Raw genomic sequence first — 25,703 nt, 5'->3', positions numbered from 1 at the left:
CCTGTACATAGTCCACTCTGAAAATCACTCAAAGCCCTCCACCACAGTGAGAAGGCACATCACGGAGGGAAGAGATTAGCCTGAAGGCGAATGTCAGTTTAGTCTATTTAGGTTTTCACGCTCATCTATAGCCTCAAGTCGTGAATACTGACCAAAAAAATAAATAAAAAAAAAAATCAGGCTGCAGATACAAGCAGCAGAAATGAGCTTCAGGCCACTGGCTGCTGCTCTTCTGCATCCCCATAGAGAAAGAGAGAGGGAATTTCCAGTTGCTCTGCTCATTCCTTCATCTGAATCCTGGACATCGGTGGCCAAAGATAAGAATCCATTTTATTTATTTATTTTTGTAATTACATTACTGCAGTGTGGTAATTACAAGTTATCTGTATAGACAAAATCACAGGTTCACCCTTGATTATCTGAGGCTGACCTCGCAGTTTACCACGAGTGCCCGAATCTTTGGTTCAAAACATAAAACACGGGCACGAACACAACGACCAACAGCTGCATGAGCCAAAAGTGGCCAAGGCTGTTTGATCAGCTCTCTGGCAATATCCTCGCAGAGCCTGGGAGAGGGAATTAATGATGCCCCTCATCCTGCACAACACTTGCTTTTCTGCTTCCATCTGCAAGAAGCCTTTCCAAATATGGCTGCGAGTCATGGCAGACAAACCGCTGTCCTGTCCAATCACCAGTTTCAACAGAATCCAGTTCAAATGACATTTGTTTACAAAAGGAATCCCGATTATGAAAACACACAAACATTTGTTAAGCTGAGAAAATTAAAGAAGTTTGCGCAGAGCTAAAGTCTTCAGAAAGAAATTTGGAAACAAGTAGTGAATAAACTCTGAGATGAAGCCGAGTTGAAGTGAATAAAAACACTTTCTAATTCCCCCAAATCCTCCGGCCACGCCACTCAACTTTCAATTTCATTCAGAAATAAAGCTAATATCTTGATTTGATGTGGTTTTGTGCAACTCCCACAAAATCTGCTTTGCAGAAACAAAACAAACTGAACTGAAAAAGTCCTTGAAGAAAAACCCCCACAAACGCACACAGAATGCTTCAGGAGTTGCCAAACTTCTCCAGGTGTTGTGGAGACGACAGCCTCGGCAGCTTGGCAGGAAAGCAAGTCTCCCAGTGACACCAGCATCAAGTCAGATGGAGAAGTGTGTGTGTGTTCCCATCCATTCATGTGTAAATGTGTCACATTTCAGAAAAAACCTTCCACGATCTGAACGCTTCTGTACTGAATGTGTTTCCAGTCAGGGTGGTGAAGGGTGAAGCAACGTCTGCAGCAAGCAGGAACAACTACAGAAACAATGCCCCTCACTGAGACTCCACCTCCCACCTGTCTGCAACACGCTGAAGGATAATTACTGAATTTGTTTTCCACACCTCTGTGGACCAGTGTCTTTGTGCTATTTTACTCAACTCTAAAATGTGCATTCATCTTTTTAATAATGTGCTACACACCTCTTATATAAGACAGAGAAGAATGTTTACAGCCTGCAGTGAGAAAGGGCTACTCCTACTTTTCCTCACGTGTCATCGAACGTGCACGGTCGACCGCACTAGCTTAACCGGAAATAATTTCCCTTTAGTGAATATTTCCACTGAAATATTCACTAAACACACTAGACACAATTGCTGTAAATATTTCTTGATTACATTATATACTTTTATTCCACACCAATGATTAAAGAGTGACTTAAATAGGATATTAAGTTAATTTATATCATAACATGTTCTACTACATAATACCATACTGTCCCATACCATATTATAAACTATTTGTCGAGGAGTGAAGAGAGTATCGACCAACATAGACACTGATGATGACCTTAAAGTGATAGTGTATTTTAATGACAGCAGGAAACGAATACAAACAAAAGCAGAACGCGACAAAGAACTAAACAAAACCTAAACTGGGAGCAACTACAAAAATAAGTATAAAAAAAACCAAAGACCTGAGACGTGGAGGACAGCACATGAAAACCAGCGACGAGGATCATGGACCCTGGAATATGGCGACTGATCCAACAACAAACAGAGGAAGACAGAGGGCTTAAATACACAGAGATAACGAGGGAATGAGACACAGGAAGAGAGCACAGCTGGGAGTAATCACACACAACGAGACCGGGCGAAGCAAACTGAAAACAGTAACACGGCACACGAGACTGTCAAAGTAAAACAGGAAACACGAGACAGGCACAGAGACGCGGGCTTGACACAGAAACAATGAGAGGCACAGACATGAAAACAAAACGTTACACAAGGAAGCACAGAGGCAGAAACCAAGAGACTAGACCATGACACTAGGAAATAATGAACTATTCTTCAACTTATTGTATGCAAAGATACATTTCTTAGTCTCCGTATCTTTGCCTAAAACTGGAAGCATGTTTTTAGAAGTAGTAAAGTGAGAGAATGCATCAGCCTGAGCAGCTCAATACCGTTTACGGGGCATCCAATAGCACCATTTTGTTGAAGTGAATGGTGTTTCTTTTCTTTTTATTTGGTGTCTGTGCCACGATGATTTGGGCTTACAGCAGCACTGATACAGGACTCTCTTCAGATCACACTTAGGTCTAATTATGAGATGTAACCCTGAACCTCATCCTGTGGTGTCTTTCCACCATCATCTTTTCCTCACACTAATGAAGTAACTGCAAAAGTTGAGTCGATCAAAGAAAGGTCCAAAAACTAAACAAACAATTTATTACAGAAACTGGACTCCTGGCTGGTCCCCTGGCAGACAAACCTCCACCACCACCACCCTTCCAACCTCTAAATGCAGACGTTTCCACTCCTTAAAAACAGGCTGTTACTTCTTGGTATCCAGTTATTGGCTGTCAAGTACCGACGCCGAGGGGAACCTTTCTGTTTATATCTCAGAACACGGCGGCTCGACAGACAGATGGCAACATTATTCAAAAATTCAAACGCAATAACAAATTGCTAATGGTTTTCAAAGTTTCAGGAAAGTGCACATTGCGTTAGTGGGTTCTTATTCCTTTACATCTACAGTATTACGCTGTGGATCTACTCGCCTCACAAAGTATATCACAAATCAAATAAATGCACTGCAGTGATGAAATATAACGGCTCTCTCCTCTGTGCTTTCTACACAATTTCCATCCATGCACAAAGAGTTCTGATAGCTTTCCAATAACCTCTTAGGCTAGTGGCTGACTGAGAAACGAATATGGGGCTGGGTTCAAGCAAAAATAATGGCCAATCTCATCAGAGCGGTGTGTGTGTGTGTGTGTGCACGTTAAGAAAGTGGAGCCGAAGAGCTAGGGAGGAAGAAAATAAGTGGCAAATTGGAGGCAAATCAAAATCATTGGCCTTTGAGTCTTTTTCCCTTCACGGCTGCTTTCCAGTGGTGCCACTTGTTCAGCCAACTATTCATTCAGAGACCCTGAAGAAAACCCAATTGTGGAAAAACAAAGTCTGTCCCTGATTAGAGAGAGAAATGAGGTTTTACTAAATGTTATTGGTCATTCCTGCTGCCAAATAGTCGGGCAGCTCCACATTAGGACTTTTATAGACAACATGTGGATCGGTACCAGGACCCGATGGCTGCTGCCAGTGGATTGGCTATTATTGGGGCTTGCATGCCTCCAAATGTTTGAATACATGGAATGGCTGACAGCCAGAGGGAGTTTATTGGCCATTTCAATGTGTGAGTAAACAAGCAAGTGGAAATAAATCGTAATCAGCTGAATGCAAAGCAAACACTTCCCAGACTGTTGGTCATTTAAGGGAACCTATTGTGCTTTTCCCTGTTTTCTGTTGTGTTAATGTTACTGTTGCTCATATTGAACACAGCTCAATTATGAGATGAGTATTGTAGAATTTCTGCTTTTATTTTTGGCTCTGTGTGGTTTCACAGAGTGAAGACATCCTGAGCAGAGTAGGATCAATTCCCAGTATGATTCAAATAAGGATTATTTTGAACTGTGAATCATGCAAAGCTGCTCTGGTAGAAAAACAAACAAAAAACCTGGAAATGACTGGAAAAGGTCCGCTTTAACCTCCAGACAGACGAAGCTCAAGCGTTTTCTTTAGTTGGAGCACCACAGCCTCAGTTTTTCAGCTCCTTTTGTAAAACTCAACAAAACCATCAGAGATCAGCAGTGATGCAGTGAAAGTCAGTGGGCGCAAAGAGCAGAAGAAATGTGATGAAACTCTGATGAAAGCTGCCTCCCATCTAAACAGGCTTTCGTTCAGGAAGTATTTAGATATGAGGCATTCCAATAAAATATGTATTCACAAACAAAATAAACTAACAATGTTTGCTATCGACACTATTTAGGTAATTTAATACTGCATCATCCAACTATCACTGCAGGAACCTGGCTACCATGGGTTGGGGGTGCAGGGAGCAAGCCGGGGACGAATAACAACTAATGTTTAAATACAGAGTAAGTGAAAGAAAGTGGGTATTTTTGGTAGTCAGACTCGGCTCCGTCTCCTTCTGGTTTCTGATTCACAAAAACAATCCTGCATGTTCGAAACTGACAGGCTGGGAGTGACAGCCCCGTCTCACTCACGCTCTAACACGGTATGTCATCTATGAGCATGGAAATGAAGAAAGGCGGCTTCTCTTTATGGGTTTAAGGGTCTGTGCGTCACAGTCTGTTGGTATTGTTGGACTAATGGTCTCTTGGACCATTAGCTGACCAATCGTGTTATCGTGATATCACAAGCTATGGAATAATTTTAATACTAAACCCTTTCTACACAAATTTTTAATAAAATCAACATCGCTTGTTGTTTTACTTTGAAGAAGACCCCGTGTCTCCTGAGAGAAAGTCGTGATCTATTTACTCAGTCCAGTTTACACCAACGTGAACTTTGCTGCTGTTTTTGCTACACTGGCCACACGTTTTCACTTCACGGAGCTCTGACATCACACATGGACGCGTGTGTTCAGGCTAATTTGCAGTCGTCTCTCTGAATGTGCGGGCTCTGCACACCCTTTCCACTACAGCTTCATGATTGTTTTTTGATTTGTGTAATTAGATTAGTCATGTTTGTTTGAAGGCAAAGGCAGAAGATGTATTATGTTGGCGAGATAAACGAACCAGAAGCACCTTTTATGTTTCTGTTCAGTGTCAGTAGGTTAAATGGTTGTGCAGTTATTGCACTTGGTAAATAAAGGGGTTTTTTGACCCGTATTCTTAAGTGCTCCAGCAGTTCAGCCTTTTGTCCCACTTTGTTGCCCCTCATTAACACTAAGGCCATGCGCTCAGTGCTGCACCACACTGCACCGTCTCACTGGCCCATTACAGATGAAACAATACTTACAAATAACAGTAAATAGTGTAATGAAAGGTGTGACCTGCCCACAATCAGACACAGCTGCTTTTTATCGATTAAACAATAAATATAAAAAGAAGAAGAAAGCAACCAATTTTACTAGTTTATTCTGCCATATCGGCGTGAAGCCAGGCCCAGAGCCAGGCCTGACTGCAGGGCATAATGAATACTTAAACAGCTGAGTAACTTCCTTTTCTTTTATAATTGGATACAACTATAAAGAAGGTTTATTCTTCACCTCTTTGTTATTTAAGTGGCTTTAGCAGGCCTGTCGACAGCATTGTTGAGCACATGATTAGGATAATTTGGCAAAACTGTTCTCCTCTACGCCAGGAGGAAGAATCGTATCGGTTATGCACGGTATCTCAACACACTATTATTTTTTTAAAGAAAAATGTGAATACCAAAATCTGTGCTAGCAAGCAAGAGGTGAGAGAGGCGTCCTTTCCACTTTAAAACCCAGTTTGATCATAATAAATAGTGGTGAGCATGTGAGTTCAGATCTATGATCCTGCGTTGACATCTTATTGGTAGCTCTTTAGCTGAGCGGTGATGTGTCTGTCGCGGACAAAACGGCTCTTAGAGCCGACTCTTTGAAGTGAACGACATGAGCTGGCTCCTTATTGGGAGCCGTGGTTTTTTTTTTTTTTTTTCCTTTCTCTCACTCTCTCTCTCCTGCACGTAAGCCTTGTGCTTTGTGCTGGGAAAAGGGGGAGGGGCGGAAGTTGCACTTGCAGTCAGTGTTGCCAATTTAGCGACTTTGTCGCTATATTTAGCGAGTTTTCAGACCCCTTAGCAACTTTTTCTCAAAAAAAAGTCGCTAAAAAAAGACGTGAAAGCGCATATCGCTTTTACTCTCAACAAGCAGCGGGTGCTGTAACGCAGTCAGTTCTTTACTTTTACTCTTATGCTGTTTTGTGGATCACAAGGTTTAAAACTACTTATAAACACACACACACAAAGTAACTCCACCAGAGTGCCTATTTCGGGTCACTTTTGCCGGTCCAAGCCCGGGTAAAGGAGCAGGGTTGGAATTGTGACATTAAAAAAAACAATAATTGCTAAAAGAAATTTAATTTGTAGTTCTAAATAAACTCTAAATGCATTTAGGACGTTTTTTACTCACTTTAAGTCTCTTCCACGATGTTATTTCTCTCTCCAACAACATAGGTTACAATTAGATTAGCATGACCAATTATGCAAATTAGGCGATGACGTCATTTAGCGACTTCTAGCGACTTTTAGGACAGCCAATAGCGATTTTCCTTACTGAGGAGTTGGCAACACTGCTTACAGTAGCACAGGAACAGAGAGGGAGGGAGAGAGAGAGAAAGAGAGCCAGGGATAACAACGTCACATTAGAAAGGTATAGTAATCATCCACAACTACCCATATGGAAAAGAAATAGTAAAAACTTATAGAAGACTTGCTTCAGATTTGGCCTACTTCATATAGTGAATCTTATAAGGCTTATATGATTTACTCATGAAAGTGGCCACTTTCATATATTGTTTTAGTAAGTATCCAAAACATACAAGTTTCATTATATAATTTTTCAAGGGATCTTATATCTGTTTTCACTCTTTGTTTTTCACTCGTTCTGGTTTGTAGTGTTTTGTGTTGTTTCACTTTAAATCAGTTTAAAAGGAAAAAGCTGAAAATTTAAATAGTTAAAAGTTGAAATGTGAATAGTTGTTTTTTGTATTATATGATTTATTTATTACATTTTATGTGGAGTGAATAAATAAAAGTATATTTACGGTGGCCCCTACAGACAAAGCACGTACAAACTCCAAAACATGTACGAACTCCAAAACACATAAAAACTCCCTAGCACGTACAAACTCCGAAGCACGTACAAACCTTGAAGCACGTACAAACTCCAAAACACGTACAAAACACAACATAAGTGCTCCAGGATGCTAGGGGGCAGTGTTGAGCTTTTGTTACCTAGTGGCTAGACAAGCCAGGAAGTACCAACAACCGGATTTGGTGTGCGGTAGTAACAGGTAAATGAACATTTTTTTAAATTATTTGAAATATATATATATATATATATATATATATATATATATATATATATATATATATATATATATATATATATGAGTGCTTGTGTATAAATACACAAACAATACACATATGCTTTCAATTGTGTAATTTAAGTGATCTAGTAGCTCTGTTTTGGAAGTTCAGTTAACACAGGAAATGTGTTTTGGACTTTGTACGTGCTTTTTGGAGTTTGTACTTGCTTTGACTCTAGGGGCCACCGTATATATTTATATATAAACATATATAAATAAAACCACTTATTTTTTACATTAGTAATTCCTTTCATGCATAATTTTATAATGTTGTTAATAATAAATGAATTAAAGCAACAAAACAACCCGAAGAGCCGGTTGGGAGCCGAAAGAGCCGGCTCTTTTTAGTGACCCGAGCCGAAAGAGCCGGTTCTCTAAAAAGAGCCGGAAATCCCATCACTATAGCTAAGCAGCCAATTGAACATGTGGAGATGCATTTGTGTGCAGTCCTCCAAAAAGCCAGCGTAGCTCAAAGATGATGCTAAAGGTTTAGAATGAATGTTGAAGTCGGCAGTTTTCATTGTTTCCAACAATCGTTGCTCTTTAATGTCACGGGCGAAGGTAAAGGACCACCAACAACACGAACGGTAACAGGAGTATCCCCTGGTTATTTTACATAACCAGACTCTGAACCTGGTGACATTAGCACTAAGAGCATCTACACACAGTTCTCCAAAGCTCTACATACCACCTATGCACTACCAACACAGCACCAATCACGGACTGTATCTAGCCTGATAGTTCCTGCGGCCCTGTTACCATGGTGAATGAACTCATGTATCAAGGTTACATTTGAGATTATACAGTATCTCTCTTTTTAAAGAATAAAAAATAAAAACCAGATTATGTCTGCTGGCGATCTCTCTAGAAAACATATCCAGGTTTTTTGATGGGAATTTTCATGTAAATGAAGACCTGTTTAAATAAATGTCCCTGACTCCAGCAGTAATAGTTTTATGCTCTTTGGTATGCTTTCATAAGTGCACTTTCTCTGTCTGTGGAATATTGAAGCTCCATTTTCATAGTAAAATATCTGAGAATTATATTTCTTTATTCCTAACAAGGAGAGATGTCGAGAAAGTTTCACATTCTGCTTCATCTCATAGACAGAAATCAAAACAGACATTAAAAAAAATGTCTGTTTCATTTTAATTTCATTTGTTCGGCTTTTGCTGTATTTACTTTTAATAAACAGAGAAAATTAAAAGACAAACTGTGAAATAATTCTTACTTTTCCCCCCCAAATACTCCAACATGAATGTAGTTTAGAAAGAAAAGAAGTTGCCATATATTTTGACATTAACTACTACTACTCCGCGCCCAACGAGTGATGTCGCAGTAGTTCCATCAGCTAACTGCTAACAAGCATGGATGGAAGAACTGCATAAACTGTATGGGTGCAGTGTAGAGACAGATAAAACACTAGAAGTTCACCCACCAAAACCGAAACTTCATCAGATGAATCCAAAAACATGGTTCAGTGACTTAGTTGAGGTAAAAGCTAGCATACAGCTAGCATTAGCATTGTTTTTTTGTTTTTTTAATTTTGACTGCAAATTTTGATTTAGATTTAGTCACTGTCTTTTGACTAAAACATTTAGTTAAGGCATAGCAATTCTTGAACTTTTACTATACCTAATCTAAAGTTGAGACAGAATAAAATAAGGGTTTTTTTTATGTTTTTACCAGTGAGCTTTGTGGCACATGGTTTAATAAACATCTTGTTTTCCTTGACATTCAATATGAAATGTGTCCATTTGTCTGCTCTTCACTTCCTTTAAAATGTTTTCATGAGAAACAGGAAGCACTGAAGCTAGCTAGTTGTACCATTTTCCCAAATGGGAAATGCTACAACTAGCTAGCTTTTTGTTAGCATGCCGTTTCTGCAGATGTTAGCAAAGAGCCGATATCGTGTTTCTGTCCTAAACGAATTTCGACATTATTGTGCGCTCTTGTCTTTTCATGCAATATAAATAAAGGTAATGTTCACTTCACTGCGTCATCATTTTCATCCTCCGTGCACATGAACAGTAGAATTAATAATACGAGTGACACCAGAGAAAATTCTTATATCTTTAGCAACATCTCCCTTTTAGGAAGCATCTGAGTGACTACAGGCCAACACTTAAGTTGTAACACATTCGAATGTGATCATCTGTACCTCTTATTTTGTGCGTATACAGGCTCCTGTGCTGAGACGTGTGTAAAAAGTATGCAGCAGAACATCTAACGCATGCAGGTGCTATTGTCTGCATGCCACAAGCACAGAAACATCAGTGTTTGCTCATTTTAGCTGAAAACGTGCCCTCAGACATGCGAGCCATAAAGAGCAGAACCTCATCATAGTTCTACCTTTATGAACAGATAGGCCCGTGAGCCCTGAGGCCATACTTCACAAGTATAATTACAGTAACTTAATCTTTAATGTCACCAAAGCTAACAGGTTCTCTGCTAGCATGAATTTATTATCTGTTAAAACGTTTAATCACAGACTGGATTTAACGCGGAGAGGAGCAGAGAGGACGTCATCACATTAAAGCAGAGCAAAATAAAACCTGAAGATGTGGCTTTCGGCAAGAGACACGCAAGTATTAGCGGAGGGAAAAGAGAATCGGAAAGAAGTGGGAGTGACGCTGCCAAGCTCCAAGTCTGGATCGGCACCCCCTGTGGTGATTTAGATGTTTTGGACTTCAACCAGACAGAGCTGAACACCCTCCAAAGTGTGCTCAGACAGACAGTGATGGGTAAGAGAAACAGGGAGGGGTGGGGAGAGAGTAGGGCGGTGGGGGGGTAAATGAGGGGAAGAAACAGGAAGAGCTGACATGATGGCAGCATTTAGACAGAGAGGCAGCAGACTGGGAGGTAAAGATGAAGAAGCATTTCCTTGGCAGCATAAAGAGGCTCCTGGGATCGACTTTTCCTGCTTTTACCATCACCAAAAATAACATGAGGCCCTAAATCCCTGCATTTAACCCCTGTGTGTCTCTGTTGGTAGTGAAGGAGGCTGTTTCTTTCCTTTCTACCACTGTAGGGAATATTATTTTTATTATTATTCTTACCCGTAAATAAATCGTATTTCTCTAGGCTGCTAATGTTACCCCTAATCGCTTGCACACTCGTTGCACATAGTGTAAACTTCCATGCTCCACGGGTGCTGAGTTTTTCCTGTTTAGATAAAATCAAAATTGCAGCTTTTACTGAGATCTCTCAGATTTGGTAGACCCTCCCACTGCAAGTCAAACTCTTTGAATTTATTGTGCTGCTTTTGTGCAGCATTTAGAAATGTTATCCTTTAACTAATCTCTCTAAGAGAATTAATCCGAGTGGCGTCAAACAAAGCACAGACATCAAACTCACAGCATTTGCATGCTGCGTTTTACAGCAACATATGGCTGCTCTGCACGCCACATATTGCTGCATGATCACTGTTGCATGCACCCTTCACCAGTGAAACATGGCAACCCTTCAACGTGGAGATGGACTTGTTGTTTTTTTTGGAGGACTACACTTTCAGAGAAGCTGATTATTTTCGTGGTTACAAGACTGTTTTCTCCCTCGGCATAAAAGGCCGACGGGGTATCGTCAGTACTCCACGGGGAAGGGTGGGTGGCGTGGGCGACCGACTTTGGGAACACAATATCTCATGAATGATCAAATTGATACCACAAACGCATCTATTAAAAATCAACAGTGAATTTAAGTCTCAGAGGTCAAGTCTTAAACACGATAACTCAAGAATCGTAAGTATTTCAAATTGATACCATGGTGCATCTCAGTGACCTCAACCTCGTGATGAAGGTCAGAGGTCATGTTTTCTGAAAATCTCGTGGATTTTCAAATTTATAGCTCACATCTAAGGAGAGGCTGAGGGGTAGCACTCGCACCCACCAGTGTTTCTTTAACGTAGGAGCTGAAGCTCGGCTGTTCACGTTTAGGGGCTCATAATGAATAAACTTAAATAAATCAATCGGCCCACCTCTGGTTTTTCAGATCACACAGAAATTGTTTAGGATTCAAGGAATTGTGATATAATCAGAGTTAACGGGAGCAAACAGATCCCCAGCAAGGCGACACTGTCGTCACATTAACGTGCCGTAATGAACTGAATCCACTCGTCAGATTACTAGTTACTAATCGAGTTGTCACCTGCGGTGCATAAACTCTTCAGGTCTCTGTTGGAGAATGAATGAATTATCTGTTGTGAGGAAGAAAATGAGGCAAAGGAGGAGAAAGAAAGGCTTTAGGTTGGTGTGAGAGGAAGCAGTCGAGAGTCCTCTTAGATGAGACCCAGCGCAGTGACAGGTCAGCACTGTGCTCCTCGCCGGTGTCCCAGGAGTGAGACACTGATGCTAAATTGCATGTCTTTTTTCCCTGCTCGCTCGCTCGCTCTCTTCTCCCCCCACCCCACTTTTTATTTGCTCACTCCTTACCAGCTACTGGCAGTGAGAGGCTAACATCTTAATCATAATTGTGTCATGAACCATAAACACTCATACGCTCGGCCGTGGAAGCAGCCTTGGGGGAAGTATCGGTGTTGAATAATAACAACAATAACTTTAGTCGCAGAGCACTTCTGCTGAACTTTTCACAGCTTATTTGTGTTTACATATAACGGCCGACGCTGACGGCTGGGGGGGAATAACAATGCAAATTTATATTTACAGCGAATCCACGGATTTTGTGTTAACACGTCGTTTTAGTCTCACATCGTGTTAGTACTTGTTTTAATGACATCACGGCCTATAAAAGCATCACTCAGTGCAGGATGCTGGTCTCGATGGGGAAACTAGTACATGGATGTTAGCGTAGCTTGTTCTGAGGGGGTTTAAGACGTCTAAAAGCTGCTTCGAGTTGCAGCACATGACAGGAGGCAGAGTTAAAGTCAGAATGGGTTTTCCTCTCTGTGAAGCAATGAGCTGTGGTTCAGTTACAGGAGGGCCCAAGAAAAGAGTTCATGAAGTCAACTTCATCTTTAGTATAGTTTGTAGTTTTATTGAATCTTGTATTTCTTTCTGTATCGCTGCTTGGTTTGGTAACATGACTCAGAAGAACAAGGATCGACTTGAGTTTTGGGAAAAACTGCCAGCAAAATCTCAGGACGTTGGCAAGACGGACTTTTGGACATTTATAACAAACAGGTGCTGTGAGGCTCAATCTATTGTTAATTGTTTTAAGCATCCACTTCACAGCGAGTTCGACTTGTTGCTCTCTGGTCGTCGTTTTAGAGTACCTGTGAGGAAGACCAAACAACTCCAGGTTTCTTTTATCCCTACTGCACCCGTCTCCTTAATAGTAACTAACTGTCTCGTCACTTTTTATTATTGCTTTGTTTACTCTTATTGTTGCCCTTGCTGCTAAACTAATTTCCCCTTGCGGGACAATAAATTATTGAATTGGATAGAATTGAATTGAGTAAAATAACGCTAACATCCAAAGCAGCCTTGCAAAGCCCAGACACCAGATTCACGATTGTTTCGTCAAACCACCCAACAACAAATTGGCATTTAACAGATTTGCAATGAGCTGTGATTCTAAAAGTCCACGAGGATGTTATTTAAACACAGTGAAGAGAAGGAAATGTCAGTGACGTCCACAAAAAGTATCCTTCTGGTGACCGACGGGCCGCACATTCAGCACATCAGCCCTGGTCTCTTCATCAGAGTTCATCACCTCTCTCTGAAAGCATTTCAAACATGGATGGAAACATTGTTGAGTTTACATTTTCCTGGTGCAGATGTATCGAGCACAGGCTATTTCAGGACCATCAGCAAGTTCAGACTCTGATGCCTGTTTTTGCTGCTTTGCTGATGTGAATAGTCCAACTGAATGCACAGTTATTGCAATGCATTTCATTCATTTTCGTCCCGATAAAATTCTCGTTTGCCAGATTTCATGTCAAGATATCCAACAATGTGCAGTCTGTAGGAACAAAACTTCACATCACAATTTTTCTTTACAGCCATTGTCAACATTTTTTCCATATTTGCACATTTTTCACTTAAATTCTGTGTTTAATAACAAATATATATTTCTTCTAGTAATTTCCAAGTATTTTATGTGTTTCGGCTCTTTAATCAGCATCAGTGTGGCGCAACAACTCGACTTAACTGCTATTCTGAAGCTGCAGACGAGTGAAACTTCTGTTCTGTGCTGCAAAGTACTGCTGGCACAAAGACAGGGGATCCTCTCCAGTAGAAATCGTAGCTGGTGTAGTGCCTCAGTCTCTGTTCGCTGGTATTATACAGGAACTGACTGCGATCCAGGAAATATCAGACACCTCCTACTGGCTTAGCTGTGCATCCGTTAGCAGCATCTTTCTGCCTATCCGATGAGTCCTTGTGGGATTTTTCCGAGAGGGCTTGTGAATTTTCTGAGAATCAACCAGATGGCACACGACTCGTCTTTCCAAAACCACGGTAAATAAATATTAATCTCACAGCCAAAAGCAGCTTCTTGGAAACGCATTCTTGGAAGCGTGACTGGTGTTTGCTGTGGGCTTCCACATGCCTTTCGAGATCAGCAGGGGTTTACCAAATAAAAACAGTTCTTGCAGCTCTAAATCAGGCTTCGGCATCGACGATCTGTCAGGAAAGAACATATTTGCTAAAGATGGCATTCTGTCATTACCACAATGAATATTTCAGTGTGAGCAGGGCAAAAAAGAAACACTGCGTTTTCATCACTGATCCAGTTATGACAGAATCACTTTCTAATTCTTCACCTCTTATTTTTTTTCCGGCCATGTTGACATGACACCGTCACACGATTCATGCAGAGTTGTCGTCTGCACATCCATGACCCAAAGGTGCTCTGTTAGGCTGACATCTAGTGATGGTGGAGCTCAACTCATCTTCATTTCCAGCAAACCAGCTGAAGATGATGTGAGCTTTGTGGTAGGCGTGCCATCAGGAGATGGGTACGCTGATGTTCAGCTGGTCCTCAGAAGCCCAAACTGTGCTTTTGTCTAATTTGGTGTGGATTATATCCAAAACTGTAACTAAAACTGGAAGCAGGCATAAACAGAACGTACATCTTTTGTTATGGTTGTTTTGGTTTAATGTCAAAGTGGCTGCACTGACAGATGCTCCAGCAGGGGCAGCTGTTACCAACAGCTGTTTGCTGGGCTCCCAGTATCTGAACTAGACTGTGTTTGGTGCCTTCTGGAACATTTTTACTGGCCGCGCTCCAGTGTTGGTAAATAAAATTCAAGTAAAATTAGACAGCAAAAAGAGAAGGCTGTGCCTTAAAGCAAAGTGGTTCGCTGTATGAAACAACTGATATAGCGAATGTACTTAAGAGCAGGAAAATATTACTGATCCAGAGTGATGATCGGGATCTGACTGTGACATTGCTCTGAGGTCGCTATTCACATTAATATTTGTTCACCTTTGGTGATGAGGTGCGTGACTTAGGAAACTCATTAACAGGTGAAATGATCTTTTGTAGTCTTCAAATGTCATCAAATGAAGTGGCAGGTAACCGCGGTCTCCATGGAAACCGCACATTATCTGGAAATATCGTAATAGTGTGTTTTCATTTATCCACCACTAACAAATGTGAAAATTTCCCACGTGTGTAACTGATAAAGGTTATCTTATCTTATCTTATTAAGTGATGAAGTGAAAAGCGTGATCTGTTATCATGCATGTACAGAATTACAGAAATAGTTTTAGAAACTGTTGTTTTAGCCGCGCGATACAACAACGTCCTGCAAGTTTGCATTTACAGCACTTTTTATTTTCTTCCCAGGAGCCACACTTGTCATTTTTTTTAAGTGACCTTGAGCAGTTGTTCTCCAGATGTCCTGAAGGTCTTTCAAAGTCTTTGGACATCAGCCCCGTCACAAATGGTCTCAGTGCAAGGTTAGCTGTGAAGAAGCCATTTTTAAAGGATGGGAAACAGAGAGAAAAGGCTGAGGTTGGGACTGAAAACAGTGACAACAGGAATCCAAAACTGAACGACATCGATATACATGAAGCCATCATTAAACCACAGTGGACACTCTGTCATGACGCAAATACATTTTAGCTGTTTTCAAATTCTGTTAACTTCATGTCCAGTATAGATTAGAGAATAAAATCCACTGCAGTGCTTCTAAGCTGCACATGCCGTCTGTTTTCCAGCCTGACATGCCTCCATTCATTAACAAGTTTGAGGAAAAACTTACAATGTATCAGCTTTCACTGTGTCTCTTGCATGAAAGCACATTTCACTTATTTTTCAAGAGCGCTCTCTGTGAAGAGCACTTTTACCCAAAGTGCTTTAGAGTGATGTGAGCCCTTTGGTTTTTAGCACAAATGGGACCAAATAATGAACCTCCTGAACCTTCAGTGCAGCACGGAGTTAAAAGGCACATAATGGCGAGGCGTAGAGACAGGCAAGCATTCACACCTACGGCCGATTCACCAGGTAACCTGACAGAGTATCCACAGGAAACCCACGCAGACCCGGGGAGAGCACGCCGACTCCACACAGAAAGGAGCCGGACTCACCACATCACATTAAAAAGTTTAAGAGGACAACGTAAAGATACATGCAGTAATTAAAACACTGAAACAAAACTTTTTATGAACTTTGCATGGTTTCAATGTCTTAATTACGGTCTACTTGTACCTCTTCATTAAACTTTAATCATTATTATTTATGAAGTTAATTCAAACTCTTTTAGTTTATACAACCTCACGGACAGGCTGTTTCTATGTTACCCACACTCGACAGGTCTTTGTCTGCTGTTCTTTAATTAGAACACAAGCAGAGTCATTCTGTAACATGACCTCGGTTGTTTTGCAAAACTTAACTGGAGACAGTTTGAAATGATGTCGCTGAGCGAAGCATCGCCGCACTGACCCGTCTGTGCTCTCACAGCAGCACCCACGTCACTGCTTTGTTTATTTAATATGAAAACAAGTGCACCTTAGCAATAAATGTGATGTAAGAACCTTATACGGCTCAGCATTTACAGCTTTGCTTTTTCAAACCTCGATCTTTGGAGGTCTTTGCTTTCACTTTAGTTTCCTACAGTGGAGAGTGCTAATAGGGGAGCATCGCTTTGAGCCATGTCATGTTGAGGATAGAATCATAAATCATATTAACACAATATAATTCATCCTAAATCGACAAGATTGAGTTAAATTCAAGTTAATCTCAAATAATGTTGCTAATTAGCTAAAAGTGCAACTAATCTGCTTAAATACTTTTAGTGTTTAGGTTTACAGCGCTGGACAAAGAAGGGTAAATATCAAAACCTCGAACAGTAGAGGGATCACAGAGGGATCCTCAGAGCTAAAACGGACAACGGTCAGATGCTGGAGTTGCTCTTCAGAGATTTTACCGAATCCTAAAGTTTTGGTTTGTTTTCCACCGCTGAATGAAACCAGGGGGAGGGTTATGTGACCTTTGACAAAGGCAGGGTAAGTGAGTGTGAGGGTTTGTGTCGACAGATCTCGACAGCGGCTGAGTGGAAGAGGATTTAGTCAGTCTATTAACGAGCACAGGCTGGCTGTCGAGTTGAACTAAACCCTGCGTGCATGTGCTCCACATCCTCTCCAAAGCCGCCTCTGGGGCGACTGTGGCTTTTTTTCTTCCCACACTGTTGTTACTTTTGAAATATATTTGTTAATTTTTATATGCACGGTTAAAAATGATAACCTTAGAAGTTATAAAAACCAAGAAGTTAAACTGTCAGGATTAAGAAGCTGTTTTTGAGCATCATCAACACATGAGCAGCATCCAGCTGGTGTGTTTTACTGTAGCAGAAGAAACTCAGCATGGAGAGAACATGCAAACTTCCCACTCACCTCAGTCGGTTCATGAAATGTCAGAACATCTATTGATTTTTAGTTCTTCACATGAAATCCATCTTGAAGAAGATTTTGCATAAAATAACGCTGATCGCATCTCGTGAACATCTGCTTTGCCAACTGATTGCACGGCTCGGTACACCGGCCTGATGAGGAAAAGCTGGACTGTGGAGTCCAGGCTGTCGGTCTGGTGACTCAAACAGGCTCTTCTCCACACAGTCCTCATTTGGCAGCTAGCCACAAAGTGAACAGCCACTTACTGCTAAAGAGACATGCTGTGTCCCAAAACGTCGGCTGCATCCTTCGGAGGCTGCATTTGAAGGCCGATTACGTCACAGCCAGGCGACGAAGCCTGTCCCAATTCGTCGACTCCTTCAAATGCGGCCGACAAATGCGTCCTTCATTTCCCCAAATTTGAAGGATGGGTTGGGTGTGTCCTTCGTGGCCCACCATAGCCCAGAATTCATAGCGCGGCCCAGCCAAATTTCAGTTTCCAACAATGGTGGCTGCTACTAAGTTTTAAAATTACTCTTATTAATGTTTCTGGGTCACAAAATAAACTTTTAACATATTTTCAGGTGAGAAAGTAGCTGTGTAAACATCAAATATCTGCTTAGTTTATCAAGACATCGCATATTTGCAAAAGTGCGCCGACGTTTTCGGAGACGTCTGTTACCCACCCGCTCGATAGCTAGCCGGGGGTCACTCGAGCCGGCAAGAGCAGTGGACTCCCGGCTTCATCATTTTCAGACCCCTGCTGTCTTTCGCTACTCAGGTTAAACGTGATATTAGTCACTCGGACAACTTAAAAATGTAATTGTTTGGCTTTTTTCAGTGTTTTATTTGTTCTGGAGTAAATCTGTTTGGCTGAGATCAAAGTTATTAGATTATTAGATTAAATAAAACTTTATTAATCCATCGGGTGGGTTCCTCCGGGGTTTTCACACAGCTGAATAAACGTCAAGCAGAAAACTGATTAAACAGAAGTGTGAGATGGTCGGGAATTTACGCCAGTGTCCTGTTATACTTTTGATAGTAAGGAGCAGACGGACGAGTTTATTAAACCGAAACTGGAAAATGTCATCCTGTCAGACGCTGACACGTCTCACTCTGCAGGACTCAAATGACATATTTCTGATTTTTGTTCCCCCTCTGTCGTTACATCATAATTACTAATTAGTTAATGCTTAATGCTTTGGTAGACACCAACAGGCCATTTTCGAGTATATTTAATTATAGTGAGGTCACTGATTTAGCATATTACACATGCAGCCCGTCAGGATTTTCATGTATTATATAATCTGATTCTTCTAAACCTCTTTGCATTCATTTCCTGTGCCGTCACAAGCTGACTGATGGCGGTTTTGACTTCTCTGCACTTCAAAGATGGTTTCCGGTAAACATCTGTGGTATTTACTGCACTCTGCGCTCATCTACAGCATCATCATTATAGGTGCTCGCCGCGGTTGTCCATCTTCTCTGATGCGCACCGAGCATTCATTTGTATGCACACTGCTGCGTTGTTTGGGAGTCTGGGACTATTTAGAACAACAATTTCTTTGGTAAGTGCCAATCGGTCATGCTGTACTCTCTCAGGGACGTGACAGAGTTTAAAAAAAAGAAGTCAGCAATAGGTACGCACACACAGAAGAACAGAAACGAGGGAGACAAAAGTGGAAAAGACAAGAGACAGACAAAGCAGGAGAAGCTAAAATACCTCTCAGGAAAAAAAACATTGAAAAACATCAAAGGAATGGAGAAGAGATGAGAGAGCGAGGAAGCATGAAGGGAGACAGAGAGAAAGAAAAGGGAGAAGCAAAGAGATCACAACCTTCACAGCAAAGGTGAAAACTAAAGACAGTTAAAGGTTATAGAACAACAAAGATTACAGAAAGAGAAAGGACGTTTTGTACAGTTATGCACCGTTCTTTGGAAATACAGCTGAAATACTGACGCCTTTGAGAATAAAAACAGCAAACTAAAGTTCACCATTTATAAGATTTGTAATGGTTATTTCACTAATTGTATGTTCAAGCTTTGATAGCAGCAGACGTATGATGTTGTTTCCAGTTTTTGTGACCGGGAACAGCGTTAGAGTTAGTTTACAATGTAACGATTAATCATGTCGGAGCTCTCATCTTCAAGGTGGTGCAGATCAGCTGGTCTGCTTGGATTTTTGACTCCCAGTGCAAAGATTAAAAAACACAGACGCATACGATGAGAATAGGGGTAATTTGATTAAAATCGATTCTAGCGTGAATAATATCGATTCATTAAAATCCTGAATCGATTTTTAAACATAAATTAATTTTGTACGAAACACCAGAATCTCAGGCTAAACCTCACAAAATTTCGACAACCACCAAACAGCTAAAAACGTCAACTGCAGCAGGATTCTGCACAAAGACGTAAACACAGAGCGCAGACCCGCAGACGTATCAGGATCAGTGAGACGTCAGCTTTCTCACCTGACTAAACGGACACGGACACGCCGTCGGGCTGAAAGCCGACAGCTCACTGATTCTGATGCGTCGGCGGGTCTGCGCTCTGTGTTTACGTCCTTTTTTGCGCCGATTCTGAAGCTGCAGGTTTTGTCTCTCTCCAACCAAATTTGACTGAACCAGCAGCAAAAGAAGATCCAAACTACGCTTCATGTTTCACTTCACATAAACATCGTCATGAATTCCCTCTGACCTTTAAATCACACTTCATGCACAGCTCTCTCTCTGTACTTCAAGACCAGTTTCCCATCTAAAAATCTGTTTTCTGCATTGTTCGCTTGCTTATTACGCACCAGTCTACCATCATGTACAGCGCTGCCGGCCGCTGTGTTTGTTTGTTTGTTTTTTAATTTAACTGACGTCCGACAAGAAAGCCTCATTTCCGCTGTTACTGACGAAATGTAAACTTTTTAAAATTACGGGAAATTTCAAAACGCTCAGCTGTGTCTCTAATTAAACCTCTGTAACTTTGCTCTGCTTCACTTTATGTCCTACACTTTATGGTGCAGTAAGAAACTAGAGTGTAGTCACAGCCTGCAACATTTTTTCAAGTCTATTTAATATGATATAGTATGAAAATTAGAAACAGTATAAGTGGCCTCTCATGTCACTCTTGGTTGTTTTTAATGCCCTATACATACTGTTTCAAAAGCGATGTTCATATCTAGCTTCAAACAATGGGATCAGCATTTATAAGAATAATAAATATGATAATATGAGCAAAAAGTCGCTGACCTGTTGTATCTTGTGTTTACAAAGTGTAACCAGTTGGAAAAATCCCAGCTTAAAAGCAGAGGAGCTAAAAATGCCTTTTTCCAGACGAACTGAGACGCTGCACCGAGGATCAGTATGATGAAGGAATATTTTACACAGTGAATCATGCAAAATTACTCCAGTCGAGTCTACGAATAAAAATACGGAGTAAGAAATGAGCATAATGGCTCCCCTTTTAAACTTAAAGTCAAAGTTAGTGCTTTTTTCTGCTTCTGGTTTCCCCAGGCGGTGTTTCCATGCTTCGCTGCAGCAGAGGGATACTTCCTAGTAGTATCATGCAGATCTATTGCTGGGCCAGAACACATTACATCGTGAAGAGAAAGTCACCTACCAGGAGCTGCTGGGTTTCATCATTTTTTCGGACAGATCAAATTCTGCACATTCGTCTTTCAGCAGAAGAGTTTCTGTTTTTTTTGTTGCGTGTACGCACAGCAGAATAAGTTACCAAGAACTTAGCATGCACATATCACGACCTCTGCTTTTAAACCCCGCAGGTACAGACAGATTAGAGGCTTCACAAGCAGGGACTGCACATCACCTGTGTGAGAGCACAAACTACTCCCCAAACCCCACTTGTTTGCTACTAATTGGGTCTAAAATATGACAAACATATTGCTAATTATCGTAATACTTGAAGTCCCTCATCATGTTAAGTGCCTGTAATCAGCCTCAAAGTCGTGTAAACAGCAAATCAAAGTCAAAATGTGTTAGCGGTTCACTTTAACACGAGTTCTTGCGGAAACTGTGGAGATTCTTCATCGTTAAAACGATGAACTGATCAAAAACATGTCAACAGAAGCGGGCAGAAGGACAAGGAGCTGTTTTTCTTTGTTTGCATGAAAACAGAACTAATTACTGTGAAGGTGATTATTTTTTTCCACTAAGGGCCAGGTTGGCTTTTATCACCTAGTCAAGAAAATCATCACTTTGCAAAAGTCGGGGTATCCTTGTCAAAAATAACATTTGCTTAATGACTGGAAAAATGACCCTGCAAATAGAATTTATAAATCACACGATTCAGGGTCAACCTATGATGCGGTAAAGTTTTTCCAGCTGCAGTCATTTATATTTGGCAGCACATTGCATGTTATATTTGGCTCTGACGTGGATCATCCCCACGTCTGCACAGGTTGGGAAAGCATAAGGTGGGGATACTACCAGAAGCAACCCCACCCACACAAACGCATATGGAGGTGGGCTGCAAAGCAGCTTGCAATTCAGCAGTAACTGCCGCTAAATTAAAATACAATAGATTTAAACTTTTATATTAAAATCCTAACTACAAACTCACTGCACATAAACAGAACTGAAGACAGCACAGTGTATTTACAATTTTACAGTCACAAGAGCAACATATGTTTAAAAAATGAACAATTTTACCCTTACACTGGTTTGAACTAGTTTAAATAAAACTATTTATCCTATAATGAATCTGAGATGCTAAGAAGACAACATTTTCAACAGCATGAAGCTGATGATAACAGCATCGGCTAAAAGTTTAAGCTGGAAATCCAGTCAGTTGGAAACTTTCAGCTCTGGCGAGTCTTTCCCAGCCACGACTTTGGTCGAATAAAGCACTGCAGAAATGCCTTTTTAATAACAATTCCCAGCTGTTAACATCTGAACAAAAGACTGATTGATTGTAGTTGGGCGAGTGACAAAAACACACACGAGGAGTTGATTGCAGTTATTAAACCTCCACAGTCTGAACATATCGCAGGCTTTATTGCGAGGTTTAGAAAGGCCAACTTTAAGTATTATTTTGCTTTGTTAAAAATACGATTTCGATGTTTCAAATTTGTGGTTGCAATCACAGAGCTCACACTGAGCATAATCAGCCCAGTTATAATAAGTCTTATTTCAGAAAATAAACCATTAGATGCTAAAGTTTGAACTAAAGAGAGACAAGTTTTTCGCATTTTATTAATTGACTGATTTCTTTTTTGAGACGTGGTTTATGTTTGAAAGCAGGAAACTAATTATATGTGTCTCCAAGTTTGGCCAAAGTCTGAGAAAGCTGTAATGAAGTGCAAAGACTGCGAGCTCTGCCAGGCCATCACACTAAATAAATAAAAACCCAGCCTCTTAATTGACTTGCCCGATGGCTGGATCACACTTTGATAGAAGATAAATAAGAGGACGACTGTAATGGATGGACCCTGCAGGTGTCCGGTCGGTTTTACAGACGCAGCTCATTAAACTGATGGAATCGAGGAAGCACGCACATCTCCATGAATATAATTTCAGCCTCTCTGTACATTTTGTTCGCTCGGCGTCTGAAGGTTTAGGTGCTATTTACCCTGCAGCGAAGTGGACACAAACAACGGGCGGGGGGGAGGGGTATAATTTCCATGGAAATGACTTTGCTGTGCAGTGCCAGGCGGATGTGGGAAGACGTTTGCTCCGCTCAGTTTGATTCCTGCTCCAAAGTCTAATCCTCAAATTATCACTCAGTCAGCAAATCCCCCCCTTCTCTGCTCTCAAACCCCACTTTTGTCCCTCTTCTCATTTTCCTCTCACTTTCCTCTCAAACCGCCCTGAAGCTCTATCTGTCCATCTGTCTACAGGAGACAGGAGACAGTATCAGAGACATTGCATAAGTGCAGACGGGTGTTTCACTGAGTGCCACGATAACTCTGGTTTAAACCAGTAATATCTCCTGTGTAACATGTGAGCAGTTCATAAAAGGTGTCCATCAAACTACTGGTGCTCATGCAAGGGGAAAAAACCCATAAAAGCATAAAACATTCAAAACTAGTAAATGGCCTTTATTTGATAGAGTTAAACACATACATGAACGTGCATCGGCTTGAGTCGTCTTCTGGGTTTAAAGATAAAAGATAAAAAACACAGAAATCACAGCTTCATGCTCCACAGGTGTGTCACAGTAAGTGCAATGCATTATTTCTCACAGCCTCTAGGGGCAGTGGTGAGTACAGCACTGATCTAACCTTTCGAGGCTCCGCCCAGGAACTGCTGAGCCCTCTGATTGGTTAGAAAAGTGTTTTTTTAAACAGCCTGAGATATGTAAACACACACAAAACATCAATAACCATAAAACAGAATCAAAGACACTGGAGTATTAAAAATGCGACACTGTTAGCGATGGATCGACAACACCATCGGTAGGTGAACTCTAGTCAATTATAAAAGCAGTGACCCTACTGTAGGACCAAGGTACTGACTATAAACAACATGAGGGGTCAAAGTGTTCATTAGCACCGGATGTACTGATGGCCTTAAGGACATAAATCCAGTATACCGCCCTTTGTTTGAGGCACTTGATTTTGTCCCCGCCCTGGGCATCAAGACTAATAGTTTCAATATCTCACACTCTCAGTGTTAATCACTGTCATGATGTGCTTCTGTGTACTGTTAGGCCATGGGATACCTGCATTCACCCACCCTGAGTCTCCTTTAGTCAGACAGAGACGACCACCAGAGCATTTGAGTAGGTATGCAGCACAGATGACACCAGTTTTATTCCTAAATACATTTTCAGGATGTTCTCATAATGTTATCTAGTAAATAAATAAATGACCACAGTAAAAACTAACTACAGACCAGTAAGTCCTTAATTGTTTGAGATCTTCTGGAGCTGATTCCCGTGGGTTCAGTAAAAATCTTGTGCACTCAGCTTCATAAGTTTGCTCTCTCTTTGGTTAAACATATCATAGATGTTGTGAGTTTGAAGAAAATACAACATATTCAACTTTTCTAAAGACCTAAAGGAAAAAATTTACTAAAAACACTATTGTGAATAAATGTTAGTAGTCAATAAATTAAAACTGCAGACGTGGGAACACAAGCTGGTCTTTAGATTAATGGTGTAATTTCTTTGTTTTTTGCTCCATCATGTCCAACCGGCACGGTGGTAATACGAGCCAGTGGGAGAAGATTTGTGGCAATAATAAAATGCAAAATTCAACTGAATGATTTTTTAAAACAAAGGCGCTGCAAAAAATAGTTTGTTATTGATGAAATAGACTTATCCTTTCCTTTACCGTCCCTATCCTGCTGAGAGCTAAATGAGAAGAAGCGTTCTCGTGTCTCTGGACAGCCTGTAGAGCAGAGAGCGGAAACAGGAAGAAACAACTCTGCAGTCTCGTGTCAAAGAGCAAGGATGTTTTACTCTGTTTTACTTTTCACAACTTTCCAGACTTGAGGTGGTTTTATGGTTGCAAAAAGACCACAAGGCTTACTGCCAGATGGTAAATATAATGTTCTGCTGGGCAGCCATATTGCAAAAAAGCTCAGCTAAACAGTTTCCAGCAGCACTGGGCATTATTCAAATGCATATATCTCCTGTAGTGTGGAAGAAACTGTCACAGTAAAAAAAAATTAATGAATGAATGACTCAAGAGTTTTTCAGCTGGTTGTATCATGCACGTCTATTGCTGCGTGATACAACCAGCTGAAAAACTTCTTAAATTATTATCCCAAGCACCTCATTTCTTTAGCGATCTCTGGATCAGATCGGGCTAAATGCCAACCTCGTGTATTATTAGCATGACAGACATCTGTTCTCTTCTGCTTATTTAAACTATTGTCGTGGAGAAGCTGGAGTCTGTCCCAGCTTCCTGCAGTGAGAGGTGGGTTACACCCTAGACATGTCCCACTCTGTCTCAGGGGTGACACAGGGGAGACATACAACCACCCAATTTAAAGCACCAGTTATCCTAACAGGCCTTTGGGCTGCGAGAGGAAGTCAGAGCAGTTGGGAGAACATGCTAACTCCACAGAGAAAGGCCCCAGCCGGACGGAGGATTTGAACCTCTGTGTAACAGTGCTAATGTATATGTTTGGGGATAAAGGGGGTGAAGGGCAAACATTGCTGATTATCAAACTAAGTTTAGTACCTGCTGTTAGCTAGCACACATTAAATGTAACTTAAACTTGAAACTTTTGTGTTTCCCGTTACATTTATTAGTTGCGTAATCACAGTCCTTACAACACTTAAGGCATAAGAAGATCTTTCTTATCCTCTTACACTCTTAACCAACAGGTCGCTACTTACAGCGTTGCAATAAATAAAATCATATCAGCATATATTAAAAGTATGGACGATTATCTTTGTGAGGAAATCGTGTGTTAGCAAATCTTGTGCCAGTTGGTTTTTTTAAAGCTGTTCTGAGAGTGACTGAGGAGCTGAATGCACCAAACAGCTGATGTAAATTCATGTCTGCGTAAGCAAGATGTCAATCAGCATCGCG

At 41.0% G+C, this 25,703-nt stretch overlaps 1 protein-coding gene across 7 annotated transcripts in view; it reads right to left on the bottom strand.

The window, feature by feature from the left end:
* The window catches only part of sgcd (sarcoglycan, delta (dystrophin-associated glycoprotein)), a 399,067-nt gene that overhangs the window by 156,345 nt on the left and 217,019 nt on the right, over positions 1-25,703 (bottom strand). The window contains exon 1 of one of the 7 annotated variants that reach the window (XM_040032551.1): positions 17,213-17,567. The exons of 5 other annotated variants lie outside the window; for them this stretch is intronic. Coding sequence is in view for 1 of the 2 variants with exons in the window: in XM_040032547.1 (XP_039888481.1) it covers positions 1,971-2,015 (45 nt within the window). In the remaining variant the exon portion in view is untranslated. Of the gene's footprint in view, positions 1-1,970; positions 5,961-17,212; positions 17,568-25,703 lie in introns of those variants that run through there. One more of the 7 variants, XM_040032547.1, reaches the window with a different exon arrangement.

This window comes from Simochromis diagramma, unplaced genomic scaffold, assembly GCF_900408965.1.
Source record: "Simochromis diagramma unplaced genomic scaffold, fSimDia1.1 OVJJ01000216.1, whole genome shotgun sequence".
In the NCBI taxonomy this organism is placed as follows: Eukaryota; Metazoa; Chordata; class Actinopteri; order Cichliformes; family Cichlidae; genus Simochromis; species Simochromis diagramma.
This window is presented reverse-complemented; position numbering and strand designations above follow the sequence as displayed.